This window comes from Semicossyphus pulcher, unplaced genomic scaffold (genome assembly GCF_022749685.1).
Source record: "Semicossyphus pulcher isolate SPU_LCO1_2020_fin unplaced genomic scaffold, fSemPul1.0.p SCAF_3, whole genome shotgun sequence".
Lineage (NCBI taxonomy): Eukaryota > Metazoa > Chordata > Actinopteri > Labriformes > Labridae > Semicossyphus > Semicossyphus pulcher.
The window spans coordinates 23268628-23293869 of record NW_027211704.1 but is presented as its reverse complement, the minus strand read 5'-3'; the positions used below and the strand labels follow the sequence as shown (position 1 = coordinate 23293869).

General features: G+C 43.0%; 1 protein-coding gene across 2 annotated transcripts in view; it reads left to right on the top strand.

The window, feature by feature from the left end:
• Positions 1–25242, top strand: part of magi1b (membrane associated guanylate kinase, WW and PDZ domain containing 1b) — a 141822-nt gene that overhangs the window by 80399 nt on the left and 36181 nt on the right. For both annotated transcript variants that reach the window (XM_069679085.1, XM_069679084.1), the window contains exons 3-10: positions 8796–8915; positions 12885–13127; positions 15668–15893; positions 17456–17538; positions 18342–18377; positions 21991–22048; positions 22840–22970; positions 24865–24984. In XM_069679085.1, coding sequence (XP_069535186.1) covers positions 8796–8915; positions 12885–13127; positions 15668–15893; positions 17456–17538; positions 18342–18377; positions 21991–22048; positions 22840–22970; positions 24865–24984 — 1017 coding nt within the window. The remainder of the gene's footprint in view (positions 1–8795; positions 8916–12884; positions 13128–15667; positions 15894–17455; positions 17539–18341; positions 18378–21990; positions 22049–22839; positions 22971–24864; positions 24985–25242) is intronic.

Sequence of the window (25242 nt, the reverse complement as noted above, 5' to 3'; positions counted from 1 at the left end):
GTGGATAGATGCTGTTGCACCATATAGTTTGACATTTAGGCAATTAACGCCATTGGCCTTTTCTGCTCTGTCACATCTTTTAAATATATCCTAGATAGTTATAACAAGATTCTATAACCATCTCCAAGTTTCCTTTTCTTTGGATCAATCCTTGTTTCATGTCGTATTCTTAAACATTGTTTTTGTTACTTAAACTTTACACTACACTATGGATCCCCTTCTTACCTTAACCCCACGTCAGGGCCTCATTCAAGCTGCATAGGCAAATCAGGCCATCGGTCTGTCTGTTTTCTTCACCTGATGTTGACAAAATCGAGTTTCGGGTGGAGCAACCATCCAGTGATACTTCCCTCAATATCTAAGGAGCCCTGGGGTCAGAAAAAAGGTTCCTCCTTCTTTGTCCAGCACACAGAAAGTCAGTGAATTGTGTTACATATAGTTCCTGTATGTCATATCACCAAGGGTGTATTTTGTCAGAGTTCCCCAAGGAAGACAAGCAACTTACAGGAAAGGTATATAATTATGGATACTCTTCTGCTGCTACAGCTTTCTGTTATGAAATCGTTTTTCATAGTTTGAATAGTGACATTCAAGGATATTTGGACACATTCCCCTGGACTTGTATTCTTTGTTGGGACTGGGATTCAGTCATGTTCGTTCTTTTTCCTCTGAAGTTTTTTGGGTGTTTTGGAGTCCGCAAAAAGAGAAGGAAACCTGGTACTAATATGAGGAAAGTTTTTCTTTCTGGTTCACTTGAACCTTTCAACGCAAAGAAACCAAGATTGGAATTTAACCAAGATAAAGAGCCACTAATCGAAAATGCAGATCTTGACCTCCAAACTGCACTTGATGAAGATGTCAAGCAAGACAACTCCTCAGCTCCCAGCAATGAACCCGAAGTGGTCCAAGAAGTCAAGCCCAACGTTGTCCTTGCAGATGAAGTTAATATTGAAGAAGTATTGCTTTCTGGTTCAGTTGAACCTTCCAACACCGAGAAGCCCTTGGAATCTAACCAAGTTAAAGAACCACTTATTGAAAAGGCCGACCTTCCCCTCCAAACTGGATCCCATGAAGATGTCAAGCAAGACTCTGCTCCCAGCAATGAACCTGAAGTGGTCCAAGAAGTCAAGCCCAACATTTCCCTTGTAGATGGAGTTAATATTGAAGAAGTATTGCTTTCTGGTTCAGTTGAACCTTCCAACGCAGAGAAACCCTTGGAATCTAACCGAGTTAAAGAACCACTTATCGAAAAGGCTGATCTTCAACTCCAAACTGGATCCCATGAAGATGTCAAGCAAGACAGCTCCTCTGCTCCCAGCAATGAATCCGAAGTTGCCCAAGACGTCAAGCCCAACATTGTCCTTGTAGATGGAGTTAATATTGAAGAACTATTGCCTTCTGGTTCAGTTGAACCTTCCAGTACAGCGAAACCCTTGGAATCTAACCAAGATAAAGACCCACTTACCGAAAAGGCCGATCTTCACCTCCAAACTGGATCCCATGAAGATGTCAAGCCAGACAACTCCTCATCTCCCAGCAATGCACCTGAAGTGGTCCAAGAAGTCAAGCCCAACATTGTCCTTGTGGAGGGAATTAAATGTAGGTCACAGCTAAAATGCAAGGCCGGGCCTGGGGGATGTGTAGGCCCAGGGTGCTCCATTGCTCTGGGGGAATGCAAGCGTAGGAAATAAACAGATTTTTCACACATGGTTATTTTTAGAAGCTGGGTTGTGCAGGCCTGTACAGCATCCTTTTACATTTTTCATGTGTTTTGGTGTCACGGTGTTAAAAAAAGATGGCTCATTTGAATACCATGTGTTTCCCTCTGTCATTTAAACTCTGTTGTTGCCAAGCTGAGCTATTCTGCTGTCCCCTGCAAGCATTTCTGTCCTGTCTTGCAAAATCTAGCCTGGTTGAAATGACGATAATTCACCTCTTAGTGTCTTAGCGTGTTATAGAAGATGTTTCATGCGTAGCCTAATTGAACAATGTAGTCATGTTGAGTTTGTTTTAATGTCATCATCTACCTTCACAAAGTAAGTCTGAGTTTATCATGCCAATGGAAGGGCAAATGCTCCCTTAAAATAGTCTGCTATCAATTAAATATAGATGAGGTGCTTGGATTTGTCTGCCTGTGAGTGTTGGTTTTGCTTCAAGATAGAAGAGGTGAATATCGTCCATATATTAGGTACATGGAAGCTATCCATTTCTTTACAGTATTTATAACCTGAGGTCTGAAAAGACATTCGTACACTTTTATCTCTAATTTATTCCAATAAAAGTAGAGTAAAGGCTCACAATTGTGGAGCACTAGCTAGAAAGGTGATCCATAAATACCATATACAGCGAAATGAATGTCTGTAATTGAAGAAGTCTCAGGTGGAGGCTTAGTAGGAGAGCTAGTAATAGATATTACAGATTTGTTATTATTAGTATTCTCGATATGTAACTGACTAGAATAACGAGGTATTTGCTTTTCGATATGGCATCAAACCCAACAAACTGTCCCCTTATTCTTCCCATTGATGTCCTTAAACCAAGATATGAACCTGAAACACCCACGTTGAGTCGGTTTGGTTGACTTGATGAGAATGACAGAAAAGAGACAATTTGATATTGATCCTCTGTAAGCTGAGTGACAAACTGGGGAGGCCAAGGTCACAGCAAGGGTTGTGACCAGTTGCTGTCATGTATTGATTGTGGTTTGAAAGACATCATGGTGTAACTGGATGCTCCCTGTAGTTGGTAAGCCCTATCCTGACATACTCTGTGGATGGGACAACATCTTGATTGGCAGTGCCAAGGTCAAGGTGGTACCAAAGTGGTCGCTATGCTTTTGAGATGTTAAAATACTGCCAACTGTGAGTAGAAATTTGAATTGGGTTACATTCTTGACTGCTGGGAGTCAGACAAACTCAACAGCTAACTTATGGAATCAAAGCCCTGAAATTGAACCCGTATCCCAAGTGCTAATGGCTAAAGTGTTAGCAAACAGTTACCTACTTTTTATCCTGAAGACACCAGAGCAACATTAGCATCCAATTGGTATTTTTACCTACCTAATATTCACTCAACTTCTAGCCCTGGTTTAGTCCACCTGTTCCTGGAGAAATATGGTATCCCTCTGTAAGGATGTATTGATAGTAAATAAGTGACAATGTCTGGGTGCTTCTGGAGGCAACTATGCACTCAAGATACTGACCGAACGAGCTGCAAAGAGCTGCAGGGCTGTGTGTTGATTGTCATTTGGATCATGAGTACTACTAGACCTTTTTACATCACAGGAAGTTATTTGATTGAGGGCCATAGGGGGCAATGTTGTGCTTTGGCCTTATGTTGAGGTAGATAGAGGTAAATGTGGCAAATGCTACGTTGAGGTTAGCTCTACTAAAAAAAATGGTTTAAGAATGGATGGTCGTTTCGGTTGCTTACCCCTAGGGGAATTAGATCAATTACGATGTAGTTCTTAGTGCGATTTTCCCACATTTCTTTGCTTTTTTGGATCTGCTTGTTTGTTGATGTCCATGTATGTTGATACCATAGGCTTTATATAAGAAGCTGACGTAGCCTCTTATTTTCAAAGGCAAGCCATTGCAGAAGTGACTTAAACCTGCATTCCTTCTAATGGCCAGCAAACATTGTATGCATGTACACAAAGATTGTATGCAACTAGAAAATTGAGAACAGATGATTCATTACCTAGGTAAATCATTTTCCGAATGAGTTTATGGGCGCTATTGCTTTTGTTTAATACAGCATGGTTTTCATTTTATAAATTATGCTCTCTTTCACAGTAAAATAGATGATCAAGCAGGGTATGCTTTCAGGTTTGGCTACCTGTCACTGACAAGTTGAAACCAAGATGGCGATGGCAAAAATGACTCGAGGCCTCAAAACGGGGGTACTCTTTTTTTTATACAGTCTAGAAGTGACGCCTTTTCATTTTTGGCACTGCAAACAAATTTCCACATGCACTCAATTTACATATGATCGGCACACAAATAATATACATTACCAACCAAGTTAATACTTACAACATGCATACATTGTGGCCAAATGCACAGTCAGAACAAATATTATGTTCACACCCTGAACAGAAATAATCACAACAGAATCAAAAAGGTAAAATATCTGTTTCTATACACCTCTGCTTTAACCTTACACCTCTCTGTGTTGCTGATTGTTTTTACTGTCTTTATTTAGTCAGGCGAACTTCACTTCCCCGGTGAGACTTGCTGGAATTGATCTGCAAACAAAAATCTGGCTACATAAGAAGACAAACCTTTGCAAACAATCAATGTCTGCTATTATATAAGAGTATGCAGAGTACATTATCACATCTATATATACATGCGCATTTGACTGAAACAGGGTTTTTTCTTAGGCTGTGGTGCAATGAGATATTTAAGAGAGACAGGTTAAATTCAACAAATGTTCCGTACAAAAAGATATAAACTTAAAAGTAGATCACTGTGATAAATATTGATTTGTTTTGTCATGCATTGCATCATTCATAGTATGTACTACTTTATGTAAAGTCCTTGGTCTTTCCAGCGCTCGCCCTCACAGCACAGTGGAAAGTAGCAGTGTGGAAGTGGAGGGGGTGGTGGAAGGACCGCTTCTCTAGCAAAAGTCATTGATTGGGAGGTCGGTGAGTTCAGAAGCTTATCCGCCTGAGGATAGACGCTGTATCTCTGCCGCGCTCTTCTTGCTGGGGGGCTTTGAAACCTCCTTCCAGATTTTAGAGGAATGGATTGGTTGTGGGAAGGATGAGAGGGGTCCTTGATAATGCAGAAGGCCGGATATCCTTATCACTTAAAGAAACAAGTAGTATCTGTGCACTAGCCAGTTTACTATCCAGCCATACCAGACTGCTGATAAGTCAAAACAAACCTGCACTCACTGTACTTTGAAGGCGCAGCTGGCAACTCTGAGTTGACTCTGGACAGCATCCTTATGTCTTCTTGTTCAAGTGTGTCAGGATGTTGGCCGTCGGATAAGTCCACTTCTGTATCACAGTATCGCAGTTTTTACACAAATCAGAAATGTACACCTGGGGAACACCTGATATTAAAATGTTTTATAGCAGTGTCCTAATTATGCCTTACCAAGGGAGAACAATATAGTTGCAGTGATGACCGTTGTAAGTTGGGCAATGTGGCCTGAAAGCAGTAGAACTTAGTTGTTTTGAGCCTCTGTAGTGAATATTGGTACGCTGATATTAACAGCTTGATTTGGGCCTTTCATAGATATAATGGCCTTCTGAGTAGCTTTGCATAGTCATATCTGGCCGTGATCTGTACTCATTCATAGAAACAATTTTTCATTCCACTAAAAATGTAATTATATCTGCCGCAATATCGCTATATCAGTTAACTTTTTCAGTCTAAAAGCAGGACTGGCATCGGTCTCAGAAATCCCATATCAGTCGGGCTCTACCCTAAAGTAAGACAGCCACCACGATGTTGTCCCGTTGTTTTGCTGTGGTTCGTCCCTTACTTTCTTGTGTTCCAGGAGATTGATTCAAATCTATTACTAACATGCTAAGTGTCTATTGTAGCTGCATTTATTCCTGAATATCTAAATATCAGACGAACTAAAAAGAAACATTCAGACCAAGGAAGGCAGTGATAGCTGCTTTATGATGAAGTTATTTCCAATTGCAATTAGTTTAACATAATCAACATCACAATTGCAACACTCATATAGCAGGGAGAGACAATTGCTGTGAAGGTAGTTGTGCTGAGATGGTACAGCCCATTGTTCACGTTCGTGTTCAGGCTGTGATGCGGTTAGCCCTAACTACAACATGGTTATTAGTGTTGGGTAACTGTAGATACAGTTCAGAGGTGATGAACTGAAGTTGCGCCTCTCACCGTGGGGGTCTAATCTGGTCACCATAGGTGGCTCGAAGCACGGGCAGGACAGTCCTCCCACTGTGGCTGTTATGGTAATGAAACCGCATGAGTGTGTGTGTGTGTGTGTGTGTGTGTGTTTAGAAGAGATGGTTGCATAAAGCTCCATTAAGTGATTACCCTCCACCCACAGCTCCTGTTTAGCCCCAGACCATGCCATTTGGTGGCCATGCACCTCATCCCTATTGTGCATAAGTGTGTGTGCGTGTGTGTGTTCCTGCACATATGCATGTGTGTACAAGCAAGCTGACAGGGGGTTTAACATCTGCTGATTAAAACAGAAGGTGTTTCCTTCCAAACCCTTTTTTGTACCATTACAAGCCAAAGCATGTTCACTCACACACAGGCCATATGACTCCTCTGTGACTGTTGCTATCTGAGTCAACCCTCTGCTGGATTGCCAGAGGGAGAAGGTGGCTCATCATTGTGCCCAGATCTGTGTGAAGGGACAGGGAGGAGGAAAGACACAGAGACGGAGGGACAGCAGCAAAGATTATCTAGAGCTCCGTAAGTTTGAACATGAGACACAAAGGAGTTAGCCTTAATGTGCAGATATTTAGCCAACCATAAATGCTCTGCAACATCCAGCTTCACTTTAATGTAGCTAACCCAGAGCCTTATCAAAAATGAATGCAAAAATGTTAGCGTTAAATTGTGTCACTCCTCCCCAAACAGGAGGAGGCCTTAAATGATGCTGGTCTGGAGCTTTACGTTCTTCACTGCTGCTTTAGTTTTAAATCGTGAATGTCCAAATAAGGCCAAATAGTACATCACTTATGCTTCCTCATGACCTTTGAGTCATACCTCTGTGGTACTTCATCATCTGTCGTCGAAGTGAAAAAGGAGTGGGGAAACCAGAGGAGACCATGTAGAGGAGTGCGTCATCACTGGAGTACAAACTTCCCCACATCTCTCTCTCCCCCCTCTCCTTCCTGGGTTGTCCCTAGCAACAGCAGAGGCCCAGTGGCATGATGCATGAAGACACATAAATTACTTTCATTTTTTTCCCCATTTTTCTTTGTTCGTTGTTTAGATTTTAAAGAACGTGCAGCCCTTTATCGTTGTGTGTTGTGCAGTTAAAGGTTACGGCTTCTCTTTCGGGCCTGCGTGCATGTGTTCTGATGCAGCAGCGGTGGCTCCGAGCTCCCCGCGCTACAGTACGACTGCCAATATCTCAACACTTGTTTCCTTGATCGTCTACTTGAAATGCTAATGATGAGTTGTTGTTTTTTTCCCAACGCCCACCAACGCATCTCAGCTGGTGGAGATGTTGAAGCAGTTAAACTACAAGCCAGCTAGAGCTAGACGAACACCCTCGCACCAAATCTCCCAGGCTTTATTGTACCAGATTATGCTAACTCTCAACTTTGCTAGTCTTACTCCTTCTCCTTCGTCCTCTGCATTTTAAAAAGTCATAATCCGGACTTGTTGTCATTCCGCTTATCAAGTCCAAACTGTAGGAGTCTCTATGCACAACTCTCTGTCCCAACCTGCCTTTTCCTTCTCACTCTATTTCACAGCTTGGTCAATGGGGCTTTTGTGTATTGAATTAATCAGGCCTATAGCGTTGACAGTGTCTTACCCCTGGGTCTAAGCCAAGGCTCTGCTTTTCTATCCACTTTAAAACACCGGTCACAATTCCACTTCCTATTTGGGTTTCTAAGAGCAGCAGTGTCTAAATGGAGTCATATCAATGGCCACTTTTGTGCGAGAAGTAAACTGACAGTCGGCCGAACGCTCGGGCTCGGGTGAGGACTCTCAAAGGTCGACGTTCTGTGAAAGACTCGGTGCCTGGGAAGGAGCTAGCCTACCATTTGTTTGACTTTTAATCAATTTCCTCTAACTGCACGAGTGGCCACAGATATTGGAGTTTGGACATTTGTAGGCGCCTGCTAGCGATGGGCGGGAAGATTTTCCTTCTTTGTGTGCCCCAAAACAGTATCCTACAAATACACTGATTGGGAAGCTGGCTGACTTGTGTGAGAGATTCAGAGATTACATGCATGTTTCTCTACTGTATGTTTGCGTGAGAGTAATGCAGGCTCGTTTGAGTTAGGATCTGCACATCTGTGATTTATCACCAGTGTCACTGAACATGGCTGCAGTGGGAGCCTCTCCCCCTATCCCCACATATCTATTTTTACCAGCTTATTGCTTACCAACCCACCGGAGACAGAGTGATTGGGAGATACAACCGATAGATCAAGAGATGGAAGAGAGGGAAGGTTAGCAAAGAAGGGAAAGCCCTCTGTTGTTGGAAAGCAGATGTCTGTCAGGATGAGAAAGATGATTATTTGCCATGAGCACAAAAGGCCTAGATGCTTAAATTTATACAATTTTTTAAGCCTCTGATAGAATCATTTCCCAATTATTGTAGGACTAATGCAACAAAGATTAAGACACCTAGCAAGAGAACTAGTAGCAATGTGCACTAGTGAGGTTAAAACTGTATTTAAAAGAAAGTTTTCGTCTCTGCTATAAAGCTGTTTACCATCGACGCCACACCGGCCAACTGTCCGCATTCATTAAAGAGAGGTGCTAGAATCTCACAAGCTCAATGCCAAACCACACACACACGCATCCACACAAACACCCCCCCCCCAAAACATATGGCCGGATCCCACTAAGGTGCTACTACGACACCTCACACTCTACCTTAGTGTGAAGGCAGATCATAGCATCAATGGATGTTATGGTGTTCCCTTACTGGAGACTGCTATCATATATCTTAATTACCTCGAACCCTGGATTTGGAGAGATAGTCAATGGAAACGTGAAAAATAGGATAATGCAATGCCTCCAGTGCATGAAATCTTCAGCGGTGCTACTTGTGCTTCATTGTAAAGCTAACTCTTACCCTGTCTCTGATTGGTTCTCCAGGTACAACCCGTGCCCCAAGAGAAGGAGAAGTTCCTGGGGTGGACTATAACTTCCTCACAGTTGAGGACTTCCTGGAGTTGGAGAAAAGTGGGACCTTGTTGGAGATTGGAACGTATGAAGGTAAAAAAAAATCACACATTTGGTTGGGTGAATTGAATATCGCTTCTACTGACTTAAGCTTTTTGGAGGTTTTCTAGCTACTTAGCGGGTACAGACCCCTACAAATCAGCTATACCTAAAGAGAAGTAGGAAACCTTTGAGGTGAAGCGATTGTATGCATCTGCCTAGTCCTACTTCCCATGAGAGGGTATTACAGTATCTCCCTTAAAGAGACTTCAATAAGAGGATGAATAAAAAAAACTTACAGTGATGAACTAAAATTGAGGTTCTATGATCTTTCAATCAAATGGCCATAATTTTGCTCCCAGTAAAAACCTTGTGAAATATAAACACCGGAAGGTCATTTTGGTACTAGTCTAGTCTTGAGTCTGAAATCTCAAGTATAGAGCCCACCATGCTGTTGATCCTGCAGTACTCTGTGTGCAATGACACAGCTGAAAAATAAAGGGCAGAGATTTAACTGACAAAATGCTGCTCTACTTGGGTTCTTCTTATTTGATGATTCGAATCGTTGACCTTAGTGGACAACTCAATTGGAAGAATACAATTTTATATATTAAGTTTCAGATATCTACCGCATAACATCAACCGTGAACAACAGGCATGTTGCCATAGAGACACTGTGGGACATTGTTACCTACTTGCATTTAAAATAAAGGAGATAGGAGTTCTGTTGTTGATTTAGTAAACGTGTAAAGATTGTCAAATGGTATTGAACCGTACTTTGTACACGTGTGCAAGCTTGTATGGCCGAAAATACATCCCCCTGTACCCCCAGCCCATGCTTAAACTCGCCCAGCCAGCGTAAAGTGTCAGAAAACAGGTGCGTCGTGTGCCTGTCCAGGCTTATCTCTCCTTATTCTGGTCAGGTGCACCTTCTGGCACAGCAGGAGGGAACCATGTCTCCTCTCTGCCTCCAGCTGGTGCTGAAAACCTGCCCGCCTTCACTACAAGTTTTGTAGTCAGTCCGTTTGAGTAAGAGAGCACATGCTTCACTCTAGATAGTGTTGCATTGTCATTCAATAATAAGAGGAAAGGAACCCAATGCAAACGGGCAGAAATATTGTCTTAACAGATTGTCTTCTTGGGACATTGTTGTGCAACCTGAAGGCGGGAATTTAGAAGAATTTCCTGAAGAGAGAAAATTATTTTTGTAGGCACCACTGTTGCTATCGCTCAGATAGGTCAGATAGCCCTCAGCAACATGTTTTCCTCTTATCTCTGGAGGCTGTTCGATGTAGCTCTCAGACTTATTGTAAAACACTAGCTGAGGTATAGGCAGATGTGAAAGGATTGAAAAGGTTACCATCTCAATCTTGATATAATTTGTCTTTAAAGTGAGCAACATCGTCAGGTATTCTTGTGAAACATTGCTGTGGTGGACGCTTGAAATCGTGAGGCATTGGAAAGTTGTCAGTAACCTTTGTCAGCCTTTGGTTGATACATTTTCTGTTGTCAGTCATAAACCCAGACACACTTCTTAGGTCAGGTCTGGGTCATAACAAGTGGGGGTTTGCAATCTGATTGAAGAACTTGCAACCTTCCTATTAATCAAGTGTGTTGTCCTTTATATTTACTCTGGTGTTCCGTATGTGCTCATATCTGGCTGATAAAACTCATTGGTTTTGTACCAGTCTCCTGCTCTAGACAACAAAACCACAATACTCATGACTGTGATTGTGGCACGTCACAAAAATACTGTCACATGCCGTAAACAACACTTTTGCTTTCCTGCTAAACGCAGCCACTGACTGGACTGTAAACAACAACAACACAGTCATGTATCGCCTCCATTCAGTCAGATAATGTTTAATTAAGTGTCCGCAGTGTCCACTTAGCTGGTTCACTGTTCCATAACAATGGAGCTATCTCTGACAGTGGAGACAGAGGGAGCAAACAGGGCCATCAGTCGTCTGACTGGCAGCTGGCTTGCTTATTTCCACTGATGACAGTATGGACAACATTTTCCAGACACTTAAACTGAAGATGGAGTGATAAGCTGGTGACATAGAGAAGGGTCTAAGGGCGTGCCGTGCACCATTCTCACAGTGGTTTTTGTCACTTTAGTTAATCTGGTCTGGTGTGTTTGAATGGATACCATAGTGCTCCAAAAGCCTTTAACTATACTCTGTGTTGTCTGTAGGGCTGGGTATCGATAAGGATTTCTCAATTTGATTCGATTCCTATTCATGAGGTCCCGATCTGATTTGATTTCTGATTCGATTCAATATCGATTTTTGTCAGGGGTATTTCAGTTACAATATCAATGCACCTCTAACCTGGTGCATTATTACAATGTTTAATATTTACAATAAGAATCGACCCCAAAAAGTTACATCATGTACTTTTAATTTAACATGACAAACACACAGCAGTCGACACAATATTAACAATGTTATGAATCAGACAGCTTATGAATTTTTTTTCCAGTTTCAGATTTTTAGTCTGTATGTCTGCCTCATGGTTTTGATTAAACAAACTTGGGTTCAACTTGCACAAGATTTGGCCATGAGATCTCATAGCACGAAGAACAAAGCCACACGAGACTAAGAGATATGGGGAAAGGCATATTGTAGAACAACATGCTGAAAATACACTCGCAGCCAAAGCCGACGCTAACAGAGAGTAACATAAACATCATTGCAAAACTAACTTACATATTCATGGACGCACGTATGATAAAAAAAAGTCAGTTGGCGATCGCTGATGTCTCCGTAGTAGGTGCAGTGAACAAGTCCGGGCATGTCTCCCTCACTGCTGTGTTTTGACTGAGTCGTGCTGCGTTCAGGAGCACTCAGAAAACGTGCGTGATCAGACACATTTTTTTAAAGATCAATCTCAGGATTTATTAAGCGATATTGGGTCATTCAAATGAGAATCAATTTTTTAAACCCAGCCCAAGTTGTCTGTGAAGGTTCTCAGTCATCCAGGTCATTCGAAGCTAAATCCAAAAGGCAACTGGACTTGGTTGAAGTTCTTGAAGACTGTATACCTCTCATCCAAAAGATCCAACAGTCAGTTTAGAACTGAAGAGGCCTTTTGGATGAGAGGTGAAACGTATCCAAGAACTTCAACCAAGTCCAGTTGCCTTTTGGATTAAGCTGTATTTTGTGTTGTATCTGGACTATAAGAGGGAGGGTGTGACTAAAAATGCCTAAAATTCCAAAACAATTAAACCAGCGACTCTTAAGTCAAGCAAACAACAAACAATGGCTCGCTTCCATCAAGTGTTAGTGTTATAAAGAGACAGCCTTTCCTAATATGTTGTGCCAAAATGTCTGCTGTGAGAAAGTCTATTTCATGTTGTAGCTGCCGTTTGCCCGTTTTATATTTTGACTGTATTTTGACCAACTGGACTAGAAATTAATGTTTCCAAACGTTCATATTTTGGAAGCCGTTCTGTCTTGTTAAGAATTTGGCTTTATATTCTGGTTCTCAGATACTACAGCCTCTTTAGATCCGTCTGATGTAGCTTTGGATGGAAATGACACAAACGGTCAGTTTAACTGAAATGTGGTTCTGACACTCAGAGAAAAAATTGGCTTCAAACTGCTTCACTTGATGTCTTCAGACACCACTACTGTTTACTCATGAATCCAAATACAAAACATTTCATGGTAGTTTATGGAACACAAGTATCCACTCATTTATAAAGTGACAAATAACATAATATTGGTTGTGAGAAATATCATTTGAGTGAAACATTCATTAGTTTCTTGTAAGTTAAGGCCTGGGTTGTGAACTTTGTTTGGGTCAATCAAGAACAAAATGTCATTGTGCTTTAGAGCTTCAGATTTCTCACAGAAAACAGCCGGCCTCTCTATTTGCATACAAAGGCTTGAACTAAACCCCCTCCAGCACGCACGCATGCACCCTTTGACCCCTCCTCTCAAACCCTCCCACTAAAATGCCCTTCTTCTCTCTGTCTTTTTTTTAATCCCCCTCCCTGCCTTCTCCTCCGTTTCCTAGGTAACTATTATGGGACGCCCAAGCCACCGGTGCAGCCCCCCGGTGGGAAAGTGATTAGCAATAGCGGTAGCGGCGGTGATGCCCCACTGCCAGACGGGCTCAGCGGTAGCCTGCCGGGCTCGCAGCCATCCACTCCCAGACGCACCAAGTCCTACAATGACATGCACAATGCTGGAATAGGGCCTGGAGAGCAGCAGCAGGAGGACGACGAGGACCTCCCTGACATGAACAGTAGCTTTACAGGTACGTAGAGGGGGGCAGGAGGTCGAGGGGGGGGGGAGAGGAGAAGGCATGCACATGTGGTTGGATAACAAAAAGATGCATGTCTTCACTGTTTAAGCTAATACTTACTACAAGATCCAAATGTAGGCATTGTCATACATAACGGTTAGCTGCATGGAATTTACTGGAGTAGAAACTTTGCATTACAAACTGCAGATGTAAAAATTGTACATGAAAAATACTGGAAATTTGTCAGGAAGACTAAGGACACTATCAGTTATGCAAAGCACTATGGGTAATGTAGGATCCAGTGTTTATGGGGCGTGACCCATGAGGTACTAAGTCAGAATATCAGGGCGTCTGCTGCTCTGATATTCACCTTCTTTTCTTACTCTCTCTCTCTCTCAAGCCTCCCATTTTATACGTGGGGGTAATACTAAACAGCTTTCTGCAAGTTCTTTTGGGTTTTTATATCGTGAGGAGGAAAAAATAAGCAATTTCAAGACATCTCCTAAGACCTCTGCGTCCTCTGATTGGCAGTTTTTCTGGTATTGGACTTTAAATAAACAGCTAATATATCTAAATATTAAATAGATTAGTCTATAATAGAACACATGAACCAATGAAGCAAAACCACATGAAAGATACATTAAAAATCAATCACAAAGACATGCAGTAGTGGAATGCAATGAAAATGCTTAACCTCCTATATACAGTAAATTCATTAATGGCATTATCTTAGACAATAGATTGAAGTCTGTATTCAAAATGGGTTGCTAAACAGCCTGCAAAGTCCTTTCCTCTGTTTTTCTGAGCCCACATTTTTTGCCGTCAAGCAGTTTCACAATGTGAGAACAGAAGAGAAATCCAATAAGAAGCGGCCACTCAAGACTCTTTTAAGGCAAAGTCTGAAGCCAGGTGTGAGCAGGAGACTGTCTCCAACAGAAAGGCACAATATCTTTTTATTTTGATGCAAAATATAAAGCTGGAAGAGCGCCCCAAAGCTGGGACTATTCTCCAAACTGGATTATATTTGGCATCTTTAAAGAGGCGACGGCCAAAATTACTCGCCATATTTGGCACTGCTAAACACAGTGAGTACGACTAGCTTCATTCGTCTACTTTTTTACACCAGCTTTAAGCATCTTTACTGGCAACAAATCAACATCTGTCATGTGATGAGCTGCACCAAGTTATTGTTGGTGTATTACTATATACTGCACAAGCTGTAGTCGTATGTTGATAGCTTGTTTTGCAGAACTTACACCATCAATCACATGCTGCTCTAGCTAGCAAGGACACCTTTAAAACAAACAGACCTGCAGTCAGTGAGCACACAGGCAGTTGCCTGCAGGGCCGACTTCAACAACATGCTGTGTTGTGTTTAGTTTGGACTATAACACTACACCGTGATCCCGCTTTCTGCGGCTCTGTTTGGAAGAGAGAAAGACACTCTTAAGTTGAGGTGGATAAAGTGGGTGGGGATGAAAGTGGAGGCAAGGTAGAAAGAGGGAGGTGCTTAAAAGGGCATAGTGAGCCAGTCTGAGAAGGATTGAAGAGAGAGAGGGAGGAAGAGAAGCATGGGAGGATTGTGTTGTGTGAAGGAGGATAAGCTCAGGAAATGAAGAAGTAGGAGAAAGAGCACAAAGGAGTGAGAGAGAGATTGGCAGAGAGAGCGTTTTAGTGTGGTGAGGGGCTGCAAAATACAAGAGCGCCTTTGATTGGTGAGTAAGTGGTCTCTGGGTTTGACTACAACTGCCTGTATCCATGCAGTCAAAAATGTAAAATAGTGCCATCTGGCTGCAAGACGCAGACTGTGGACGTCTGAGGAACCTCTGTGTATTTCAGTTATTCTTAATGAGATCACTACTGCTCTGTGGGTCTTTTGTGTTTGTGAATTTGGTATTTTTTATAATCATTTTGAATGTTTAGAAGCACATCAGTCCTTGTATTTACAGCTGTGTTAGTGCTGATCATGAATGCTATTACTTACTGCACTCATTTTTTAATATCTCCTCTTGTGTGTTAGTAGGTCAGTGTGAGGAGGTTGACTCAGCGCTTAAGCTGTTTCAGCCATGTGTTTTTACAATGTGGGACCAAAAGTTGTTTATTTGCCGTCTGTGATTGTGTGAGCTAAGAGGGCGCTAGTCGAGTGTGAGTGTGAAAATGAGTTAACAGGAAGCTAGGTGGTAGCACTTCAGATTTCATGGTTTGAGGTGTGAACTGCCCACTTAACAGTCCAAACTGGAGGAAATGTCTTAATGGCTGTTAGAAGTCAGGATAAAGGGAAATACTCTGCTGGAGTGTCACTGGGATTTTAGTCAAGAACTCAGATGTTAACTGCAGAGGGAAAGTCTTTGTTTATTCATGTGGAGGCCTAAACATTTTAAGAACAGTAAAATTGAAGTTTTCAACCCCTTCTTTTTTTCTTATAGTTTTAAATGTTTTATTGATACATTACAAACTGTCATGTTAGCAATCTGGCTATGATCTTCTATTTCTTCTTTTTCGTTATTTCAGCATCTCTTAACACAGAGTCATGTTTTCTTTATTCCCTCCAGGAGATTCAAGTGAATTAGACGAGATTCATCACCCGGTGCGACCTTACGCCCCCCGCCACAGTGAACCGCCCTATATTGGGACAACCCCCTCACCACCGTCCATCACGGAGAGCACACAGCAGTCACACCCTCACCTGAGCCATCCTCCCCCGGAGGACCCGCTGGGACCTCTGCCTGACAACTGGGAGATGGCCTACACCGAGAACGGAGAGGTCTACTATATAGAGTAAGTCATTCAAGACATACCAGCACATACCTGTAATGCAATGTGTCTGTGGGTGCTGGGTAGACTGGACTCAGTCACTGTGTACGCTTCCCTTAAATTTCCAGAGAGTTCCAAAGAGGTGATGTTTTATTCATGGCGTTGTTTGCATATGTTGTAATTGTGAGCTCCCATTTTCACTTTAACAAATGTAATGAGGATCTGAGAGCTTGGACTCAATTATTAAGTATCAAACAAATTTATCTCAGGCTTCCAGAGGATCAGCTTTCCGCCAAATAAAACATATATAACGATATAATGGAGAATATCCAACCACATACACACAAAACCTATGTTGTATTTTACCCAGTGGGGTCCATGCAAGTAGCCTAGATGCAAACTGGGATAAATTTACCCAGCACACATGAATGGGACAGGACGCAACAGAAGAATATTTTGGATCCTGTAACTTAACTGTTCAAATGACAGTAGCCCCTTTTACACTTTCAGTTCAAGGCGGGATTATTACACCTCTGTTATGTCTTGTGTTTCATGTAAAAAGCACAGAGGCAGAATAGTGTGGTGGAGTCTTTCCGCCTCTGAGCTGGCATTGGAGGTAGTATTAGAGGCGAAATAGCGTCCGTGTAAACGGCAGAGCCAGCAGGATGGAACAGCGCCGTGTGTGTGTGTGTGTGTGTGTGTGTGAAGCACGCGCTTGTTCAAACCTCGGACATTTTTTGCTTCTCCAAGCCGGAACGCTGTGTAAAAACACACATTTGGGTGGTTTATGCCGCCGTTGCTTGGTTCAATGTAATATGGCTAAGGCGACATAAGGACAGAGCTTCATTACAGCACTGTGGCAGAATGGCATTGTAAAAAGGGCTACTGACACTGGGTCAAAATAACCAACTGGTACTGGGTAAAGTTAACGTGTTAAAGTGTTTCAAGTGCTAAATTCTTCTAAGTTTTACTCACATGCAGCAGCAATACTTTAAGCATCAGTAAACTGGAGGGGGAAATTAAGCTGCATGTGGAACGTTGAGGAGAAATACATCACAGGTTAACTGACAACAGTGGCTTGATCACATTTTAAGACGGCAGCTTTTTCATTTGTTGTAATTGTGAGTCATTAGACTTTTATGGGCTCAATATAATGACTTAAATAAGTAAAATAGTACTGTGACCTTGTGACTTTCTGTTGTCCTGAAAGTCCTGTTCAGTGCTGTCTGTAGTAAGAAACAGACACAGGAGATACAGGAGTTTTTCCTCTTATAAGTTATACTTTGTTATAAATGAGGCACTGATTTTCAGTCCTCTTGAGTTTTATACATACCATAAACCAATGAGAACAACCTCTGACTCCAACATCTCTTGAAGCAAAGAATTACAAATGTCATTTCTCAGAACAGTCACGCCCCTCACTTCACGATAAACCGGCAAATCTTCATCCAACAATGTTTAATCCTTAAATCCCGTCAACATCTTAGAAATCATTCTAGCTGCAAGTTGGATGTTTGGTTATGAAGATTTTTAAAATTATTTCCGTCATCTAAAGTTAATTTTATTTGTGTGTTTTTTCTGTTTAGCCACAACACAAAAACCACCTCCTGGATTGACCCTCGGTGCCTGGACAAGCCTCAGAAACCCCTGGAAGAATGTGAAGATGACGGTACGTCCATGTTAGAGTCGGATTATCTTTCAGTTTTTGCCATGTGTAAAAATACTGGTTTCTTCCAGGCTGTGTCTTTATAATGTAAGATCTATTAGAAACAGAAACCTGTTAATGAATTAAATGGTGTTAGATCACTTCACATTCTAGCCCTTTGTTTAGATTCTAGTATCCCAGCAGAGTTTGCTTTATTCGACCAAAATCATGGGCTAGAAAAAACGCCAAATTCCTTGTTAAAATTCTTATACTACAATATTGTACTGTTGGGAGACTTTTGGATGCTTAAACAAGAGAATTAGTTCCCCCAGCAGCCCTTAGGTGTCAGTGTTGGGTCACAAAAATTGATGAGCAGTCATTGGGAGGCACTGCTCTGCTCATTCAATCAGCTGTTAGTCAGAGCAGCGTGTGCCCCACAGCTTCAAGAAATCACCTCATTTACATTTGCATCATCTAATTCAAACAATAATTAAATGACGTTCTCTGAGGTGTCCTGCCTGCTCATAGATATTTAACACAGATTTTCTGCAACAGATTTGTTCACACACACACTGTTGAATACCATATTTCTAAAGACGCTGTGTGATTCTTGCTGTTGTTTATTTTCATTTGCTGAGGTGCATTACAAAAACACAAAGTTAAATGTGAGCTGACCTGACAGCTCGAGGTTTGGACCCAGTCATTCGGGGAAAACATGCCAATGGCCGGATGTAGAGTGACTCACACATGTGCACCTTTCTCCCTCTCTGTCCTCCTTCTGTTTTTCTTTCACAACCACCCTGTGCTGCTGTGCTGTCCACGAGTAGAAGGGGTGCATACAGAGGAGCTGGACAATGACCTAGGTAAGATCTCTCATCTTTTACACATTGCACACAAACATTTAGTCCCTCATTAACTGTCCCACCGCTCCTGTAAGCTTGGGTTTGCACACATCTAATTCATTTCTGCCACTTAAAAGGTGTCAGCTGCACATAATAATTAGAGTTAATCGTTCACATCTACATAATCACAGTTGGTGAGAGATGGCAATGACTCTGTCCATCGAGGAATGAGACAGGGATGACCTTAGCCTAGCCTACCCGCAGTATGCAGCTTCCGTTTTTAACACACACACTCAACAAAACATTAACACATCGTCAGACCGTCGTCTCACACATAGGATGCGAGGTCTGGTCCAAAGAAGATTGTCCTAATGATGATTTCCTAATGGGAGTCTGTCTGAGCCAGACCACAACAGGCCTTTTTTTCTTGACGCACATCAGCGCACTAACTATCCTATCAGACACAGCAGCGGGGCCACTTGTGCAGGATAAATGGTGTCTGGAGAATGTGACCTGCGCTGTCTGCAGGTCTAATGAATGACGTCATAGGTAGATATGTGATTAATGGTTGTTGTAGGCCTTTCTGATGTTGAAAAACAGGGACAAACATTTGATACATACAAAGATTTCATACTTTTTTCTGCCATTTTTGGAGAGTTGGGAATAAAACTGAAAGCATATAATTATAGTCAAGTGAAGAAATTTAACCAGCTAGAAAAACAGTTTTATTTTAAGCTTGATTTGGGTCAGAGTACTATTTGGGAGCCTTATGGGAATAGAGTGTATTTTCTGCATCATCTGCTAAAGCTGCATCAATTAATATTTTTATATCAACATTCAATCAAATGATTAAATGTAATGTGAAAAGGGTCACCCAGAGAGAAACAGCGTTCTGCTTTTAGCCTCTTTGTATATTTTTTTCCCAGCAGCAGCAGCAGGCAGCTGTTTTTAGCAAACAATAGCCGCTTTCCCACTGGTCAAAAAACCCCGCTAACAACCGGCTTTTTTGCTTAGTGGGAAAGGTTACAATCGGCGTTCAAATGACTCTGCAGTAGACCTGGGTAATTATCGCCTCGGCTCCGATCAGCATTGATGGGAACACAACATCTGTGTCGACACGCTAATCTCCGCCCCCTTTCCGGCGCGATGCTATGCTCCGTCTGTAACTTCTGCGACTCCTTGTCATCTCAGCTACAATTTCCGCCCGTCTCCGTCCGAGCAGCGCACAACATTGTTCCAGATGTGTCGGCACTGAGTTTGATAAATAGACTGAATGAGTAATAGTTACGATAAAGACCTAACCACCATAACATCATCACTGTTTACTAACCTTGTGTCCGGCGCATTTGTGATGTCAGGCGGTGACGCAGCAGAAAAGAGACCGGCAGGAGTGTACTTCACTGACAATGGGAAAAGAGACAATCAGCATCTATAAGAGGGTCTTCCCGGGTCTGATAAACACGCGTCAACTTGCTAATTTCAGTGGGAAAGGGGTAAATGTTAAAAACAGGATAAAGAAAGAACATATAAAAAGTTGAGATGCTCTTTGGAAGCAAACGGACCGTCTACAGGGCTTCAGCCTTGTTAGCAGCTCCCACTGTTAAGCATCTTCAACAGCTGCCATGTCCTAACCATCAGATCAGACGAGTCCCCTGCCTGTAAGACAGCCCTCCACTGGATGAACATGTTCAGTAGTAATCGATCAGCACGATCCAATACAAGTGGGCTAAGAAATGCAATTAACTCAGCTCTCTGAGGAGAAGCAGACACAAGCATTATATGAGCGCGGGCACATACATGCACACACACACACACACATAGCGCCTCTCTGTAGTATATGCTTACTCAAGAGAAATCAATCACAGCACTGCATCAGGAGAATGAGATGCAAACAGTCAAACATGTAATTCATCACACTTGACTCCTCCATGAATTCACAATATGTTCAGGAGGGTGTTACGTGGGAGAAGGGACACGGGGTGAGAGAGAAGAAGCTGCTTAATGAGCGACAGCTTTCTCTTTGTCTTCCTCGTCTGCGTTTCCTCTCTCTGAAATATACACCGTGTTGTTGAGATGGTTGCAGCAACAAACGTCCTCTCTCTCCCCTCTCCTCTCGCTCTCACACACACACACACACACACACAGACTCACCACACGCGCACCCGCTCACAGGTGCTCCTCCCGGAGCGAAACTAGTGCAGTGTGAAATCAAGTGGGTGATTAAAATTTTGCGCGAGGCGAGGCGGGACCGCATTCCATTTAACGTTCCAGTTCAAAACATCTGAATGATAATTCACCATGCCTGCTCTGAGGCTTCACCCTGTGCAGCAGCACTGCCGCTGTAACCTTGCTGTTCCTTTTAACCGCATTGGCTTCTTATATTTGCTGCATCTAGCAGGTGTAGAAAACTAAATCTAGCGTCGCTGACAAGCATCAAATTGACAACTCAGATTGCAGGTTTGTTTGTGTCCTACCTGCTCTTGCAGACTATATAATGTGGTGGCGTGTGTCACGTACAGACAATTCAAACATTCCCATCTGGCTCTATTTTTTGCATCTGCTGCTGACTCCACTCTAACAAACGGACCTCCTCATTAGAAAGCAGAGGGAGGCTCTCCAAGCCGGATGATTGTAATTACTGTCTACTTGCACACAGGGTGAAGCTTAATTGGCTGAGGGTAATAATATGTAAAACCGATACATCACACGAGAGGGCTATTGGACAATCTGTGTTTGTAGCCAATTAGAAGCCTCTGACATTATCTGCGTGGAGGCCAGCCAATAATCAATGCTTCTGTAATCAAACTATAGAGCTGAATCAGATGGCTCTGTCGAACATAATGACATCATTCTCTCTGGCAAAGCCTGTAGAAACGCAGTAAAAATTGCACCATCGGGCTGCTGAAGTGGACCCAGTTATATTTATAATTTACTCTCTGCAAAGTCTCTGCATGTGCCTGCTCATGCACGCTAGCATCACTGTTAGCCACTTAAATTGCCATCTCCTTGAATCAAGTACGTTTTAAGTCAAGGGTGCAGTTTGAGAGGATACAGCAGGAGCTGGCACAGGTCAGGTCAGGTCACGATAGAGGGGGGCTAATCATGAAGAAGAAAACAGCATCAGCACCATTTGTTTAGCAAAGGGCAGGCCCATCACTTGATTAGATAAGCGCCTCTCTGTTGCCTTCTTTGGACTTTTGTCAAGGAAAAAAACAGTCTGGACTATATTGTCCTTCCCCTCGTCTCCCCTCCTTCTTACCTTTACCTGTCTTCCCCTCCTTGCTTCTTTCTTCCTCTTTTCTCTCCCCCCTGCCTGACCCTTTCACCACCCCTTCCTCCCGCCTCCTTTTCATCTCACCATTCATCCGTCCATCTCTGCCCGAGGGGGGTCACGCTCTGTTCTAATCTGATGTGTGGAAATGTCAGCAGTGTTAGGGGACAGGCAGGCAGGCTGTGAAGCTGTTGAGTCACTCGTGCCCCGGAGACTGACTGACAGGCAGACACAAAGGAGAGGCAAAAGGTCTCTACTAGCCTTACCTCTAATGGCTCGATACATGGCGTATCCAGAAACTTCCCAGCTTGTGTTTCTCCGTAATTTCTCCGTCTCAACTGCTCTTATTTGTCTTTTTTACAGAACTTCCACCAGGATGGGAGAAAATAGACGATCCAGTGTATGGGGTCTACTATGTTGAGTAAGTGATGTACAGTGTGTGAGGGCGCCACACAACACAGGCATGCAGAAAAAAGAGGACAGGGCCTCCTTGTGTTTCTCTTCTTTCTTTTTCCTGACCTTACTGTAAACAGAAGCACTTTTAATAGACGTACAGTTCAATTTCCAGACGTCACACTCTGATTTCTCTTCAGCTATTTCGGTCTGGTGTGTAGTGGAAAATGTAGGCCATTTTGTTTGTGTCATTATCATTTGGGGAAACATGCTGCGAGTGGTGTGTGCGAATGTGTGCATCTCATCTTGTGTGAAGCCCCTGAGCCTGAGAATATGTTTCATTGGTTTTTGATGTTGTTCAAAGCAGCACCTGGGGCGCGGGGCTGTGGCATTTCTATTTTTTCCTCCCTTTTGTCTCTGCAATATTTCTACATCATTCACCGTTTCCTTCATTTGCTGTATAATGTGGTGCTTTCAGGTGTCGTTTCGGGATGCAGATAGGTTGATAGGAAACCTTTCATGGTGTGATGTGTGATGGGAAAATGTTTGTAGCTCCTGTAAATTAAGCCATTATGAAAATATGATTGGGTTCCTGTGTAAGTGTGACACAATGCATGCGTATTGTACCACTGTGTATTAATCAAAGCTTGTTGCCATGTCTCCCCTCCCTCTCTTGACCCTATCTCTGTTTTCCCTCCCTGCTGCGCTCCACTTTCCCGCTGATGTTTACTTCTTGTCCTACATCCCCGTCTTCTTTTCCTTCTTCCTTCCTCCATATCTCATTCCTCAACCTGCATCCCTCCTCCCATCGCCCCAAAGTCATATCAACAGGAAGACCCAGTATGAGAATCCAGTGTTGGAGGCTAAGAGGCGCAGGCAGCTGGAGCAGCAGCCTCAGCAGCCTCAGCCCCAAAGCCAGCAGCCACCCGAAGGTGAGCGCTACATCCGAGGTTCGTTCACAAGCCCCCACCAAGGGCGTCATTTCCTTTCTTTCTATTCATGTGTGGGACTGAGCTGTCTGCGTATCTGTCTCTGTATGTGTGTGTGTGAGATTGTGTCTTATTGCTTATATCTGACTGCTACAGTACTTGATGTCGCCTGCTGCTGCCTTATGATTTGCTAAGTGCCCTTCCATAAAGGCATAACTATTATTTGCAGCTGCACCATGCAGCCCTTTTTGGACTTGATTTCAGTTTTCTGTGTTGCTTCCGGATACGTGTTTGTCGTAATAACTTGAAAGCTTTCCTTCTTAAGTGGAGACAGGTAAGTTTTTCATCAACTGAAATTGATCGACCGACTAAAGAGGGTCTCTCTTTCCTCATTTGTGTCACATAATAAAGCACTAAGTGCTGCCCGTAATGAGAGTGATGATATGGCTCGCACAGCTGCCAGAACTCAACCGATTGGTCGCCTTAGCTTGCTCCTGCTTCCTGCCTTAAACCTTCTGCATTCTCAGGACGCCCCGCAGAGAGATTAATTGTAAATGCAGGCCAGGACTCCCGGACTCACATGGGAACTCTCCTATCGCGCTCCACCTTCTGCTCGTTCAGCAGAAATCATTCGCTGCCACTCGATTACCTGCTGACTTTCTCCCCGTCTGAAGGCTCAATCTCTCTTCAAAAAAACTCAATATCTTCAAGCGCGGTTTTTAGCCATATTTTTTTCCTGCTTCTGCATCGATTCTGTCGCACTGTTGAGAATATCAATGAGGGCTGAAGTCTGATCGGGGCCTTGATGCCTTAACAAGGTGATTAATCAAAGATGGAGGTCATTATGAACAAATAGGTTGCTTTATTTTCACACAGCTCCATTGTTATTTAACATGGAGATGTGAAGCGGTGTTAAAAGCTTAGTGAAGTTTGTGCCACCTGTTTAACCTGAGTTCACCTGTTATCCTTGCAGTTGTTCCACAGGGAGATGTGAAACCGTAATGTAGGTTTCACATGGTATGTTATAAGTAAGAGTTTATGGACCAAGTCCATTGACTTGTGAATCTCGGATCACATCAGCTATAGTCTGATGATGATATGGCCTCTGAGCACAACGGTGAAAATGCCGGGCGTGTAGCCAGCGGTTAGCGATGAACGACTTCCTTTTTCCTCGCGCTGTTTTCTTGTGATTTATTTTGCCAGGTCTTACCTTTGCTAAAATGTCAACATCATGATGCAGATTAGTAACAAGTCAAAATGAAGCTTTGTCTGTCCTCAAGAGGAGAAGAAAGCTGCTTTTAAAATGCTCGTTTGTTGAATGGAGGTTGGATCGATCATTCCTGATGCATTCGAGGAAGTCGGGAAATCTGAACGCTGAACGTCTTAGTTTTTAGACGTAGGACAGATTGTTAGTTGTTAGCATGCAGATGTCTGTTTAAAAAGATTAATAAGAAGCTAAATCATCATCAGATTATCGCTGATGGGAGCTGGGGTGCCATTACGGTGCGTTACATTCCGTCTGCTTTTGCTCTCCACACGGACTGTTTTTCCTGCATATGCCTGCTGATACGTGATTGGTCAATATTACTCGGACTACAAGCACAATACAAACAAAAGTCAGAATGCTTGCCTTCCTAGGAATCCACGTCCCTGCCAACAGATTCTCCATTTCTACATAGAATCTGTAAATAGCGATTAAGCAAACAGGAAGTGTATAATTTCTTACAAAGAACTTTCAGACCTTTCCTTCACAAGTTCCTCTGGCTTCATTGAAAGTCAAATAGCTTTTTCACCAACCCACGGCACACTAGGCCATGTCGTCCCAGAGCCCTTAGCCCCGCTTTCCTCCACAAGTAGGGCAGCTGTGCACCTGTTTAGACCCCATCTAGAGAACATGTGCCTCTTGCTGTTGCAGAATGGATCGAGGACTCGGCGTTGGCAGGGGCCCCGCTGGCCAGCTACGCTGCCAACCACCAAGAGACCTACAGGGACCCTCCGACGGGACCCCCGGTGCCCAACGCGATGGGACAGAAACGTAAGTAGAATCAAAGCCTGAAACTTCATAAGACAGGAGTACTCATTACTCTTCTGTTTCTAGGTTGTGTTACCCAGAGCGACTCATTATGAGTTTAAATGAATTCAGCTCGTACAGCGTAGTTTGTTTTCGTCAGTCGGTGCCTCGGGCTCTGTTTCATGATGGAGAAGCAGTTAGGAAGCTGCTCTACTTATATGTTTGCATTATAGATTCCTAATAAGGTAAATGAAGCTGCTTTATTTTGCACATTTCCTCCAA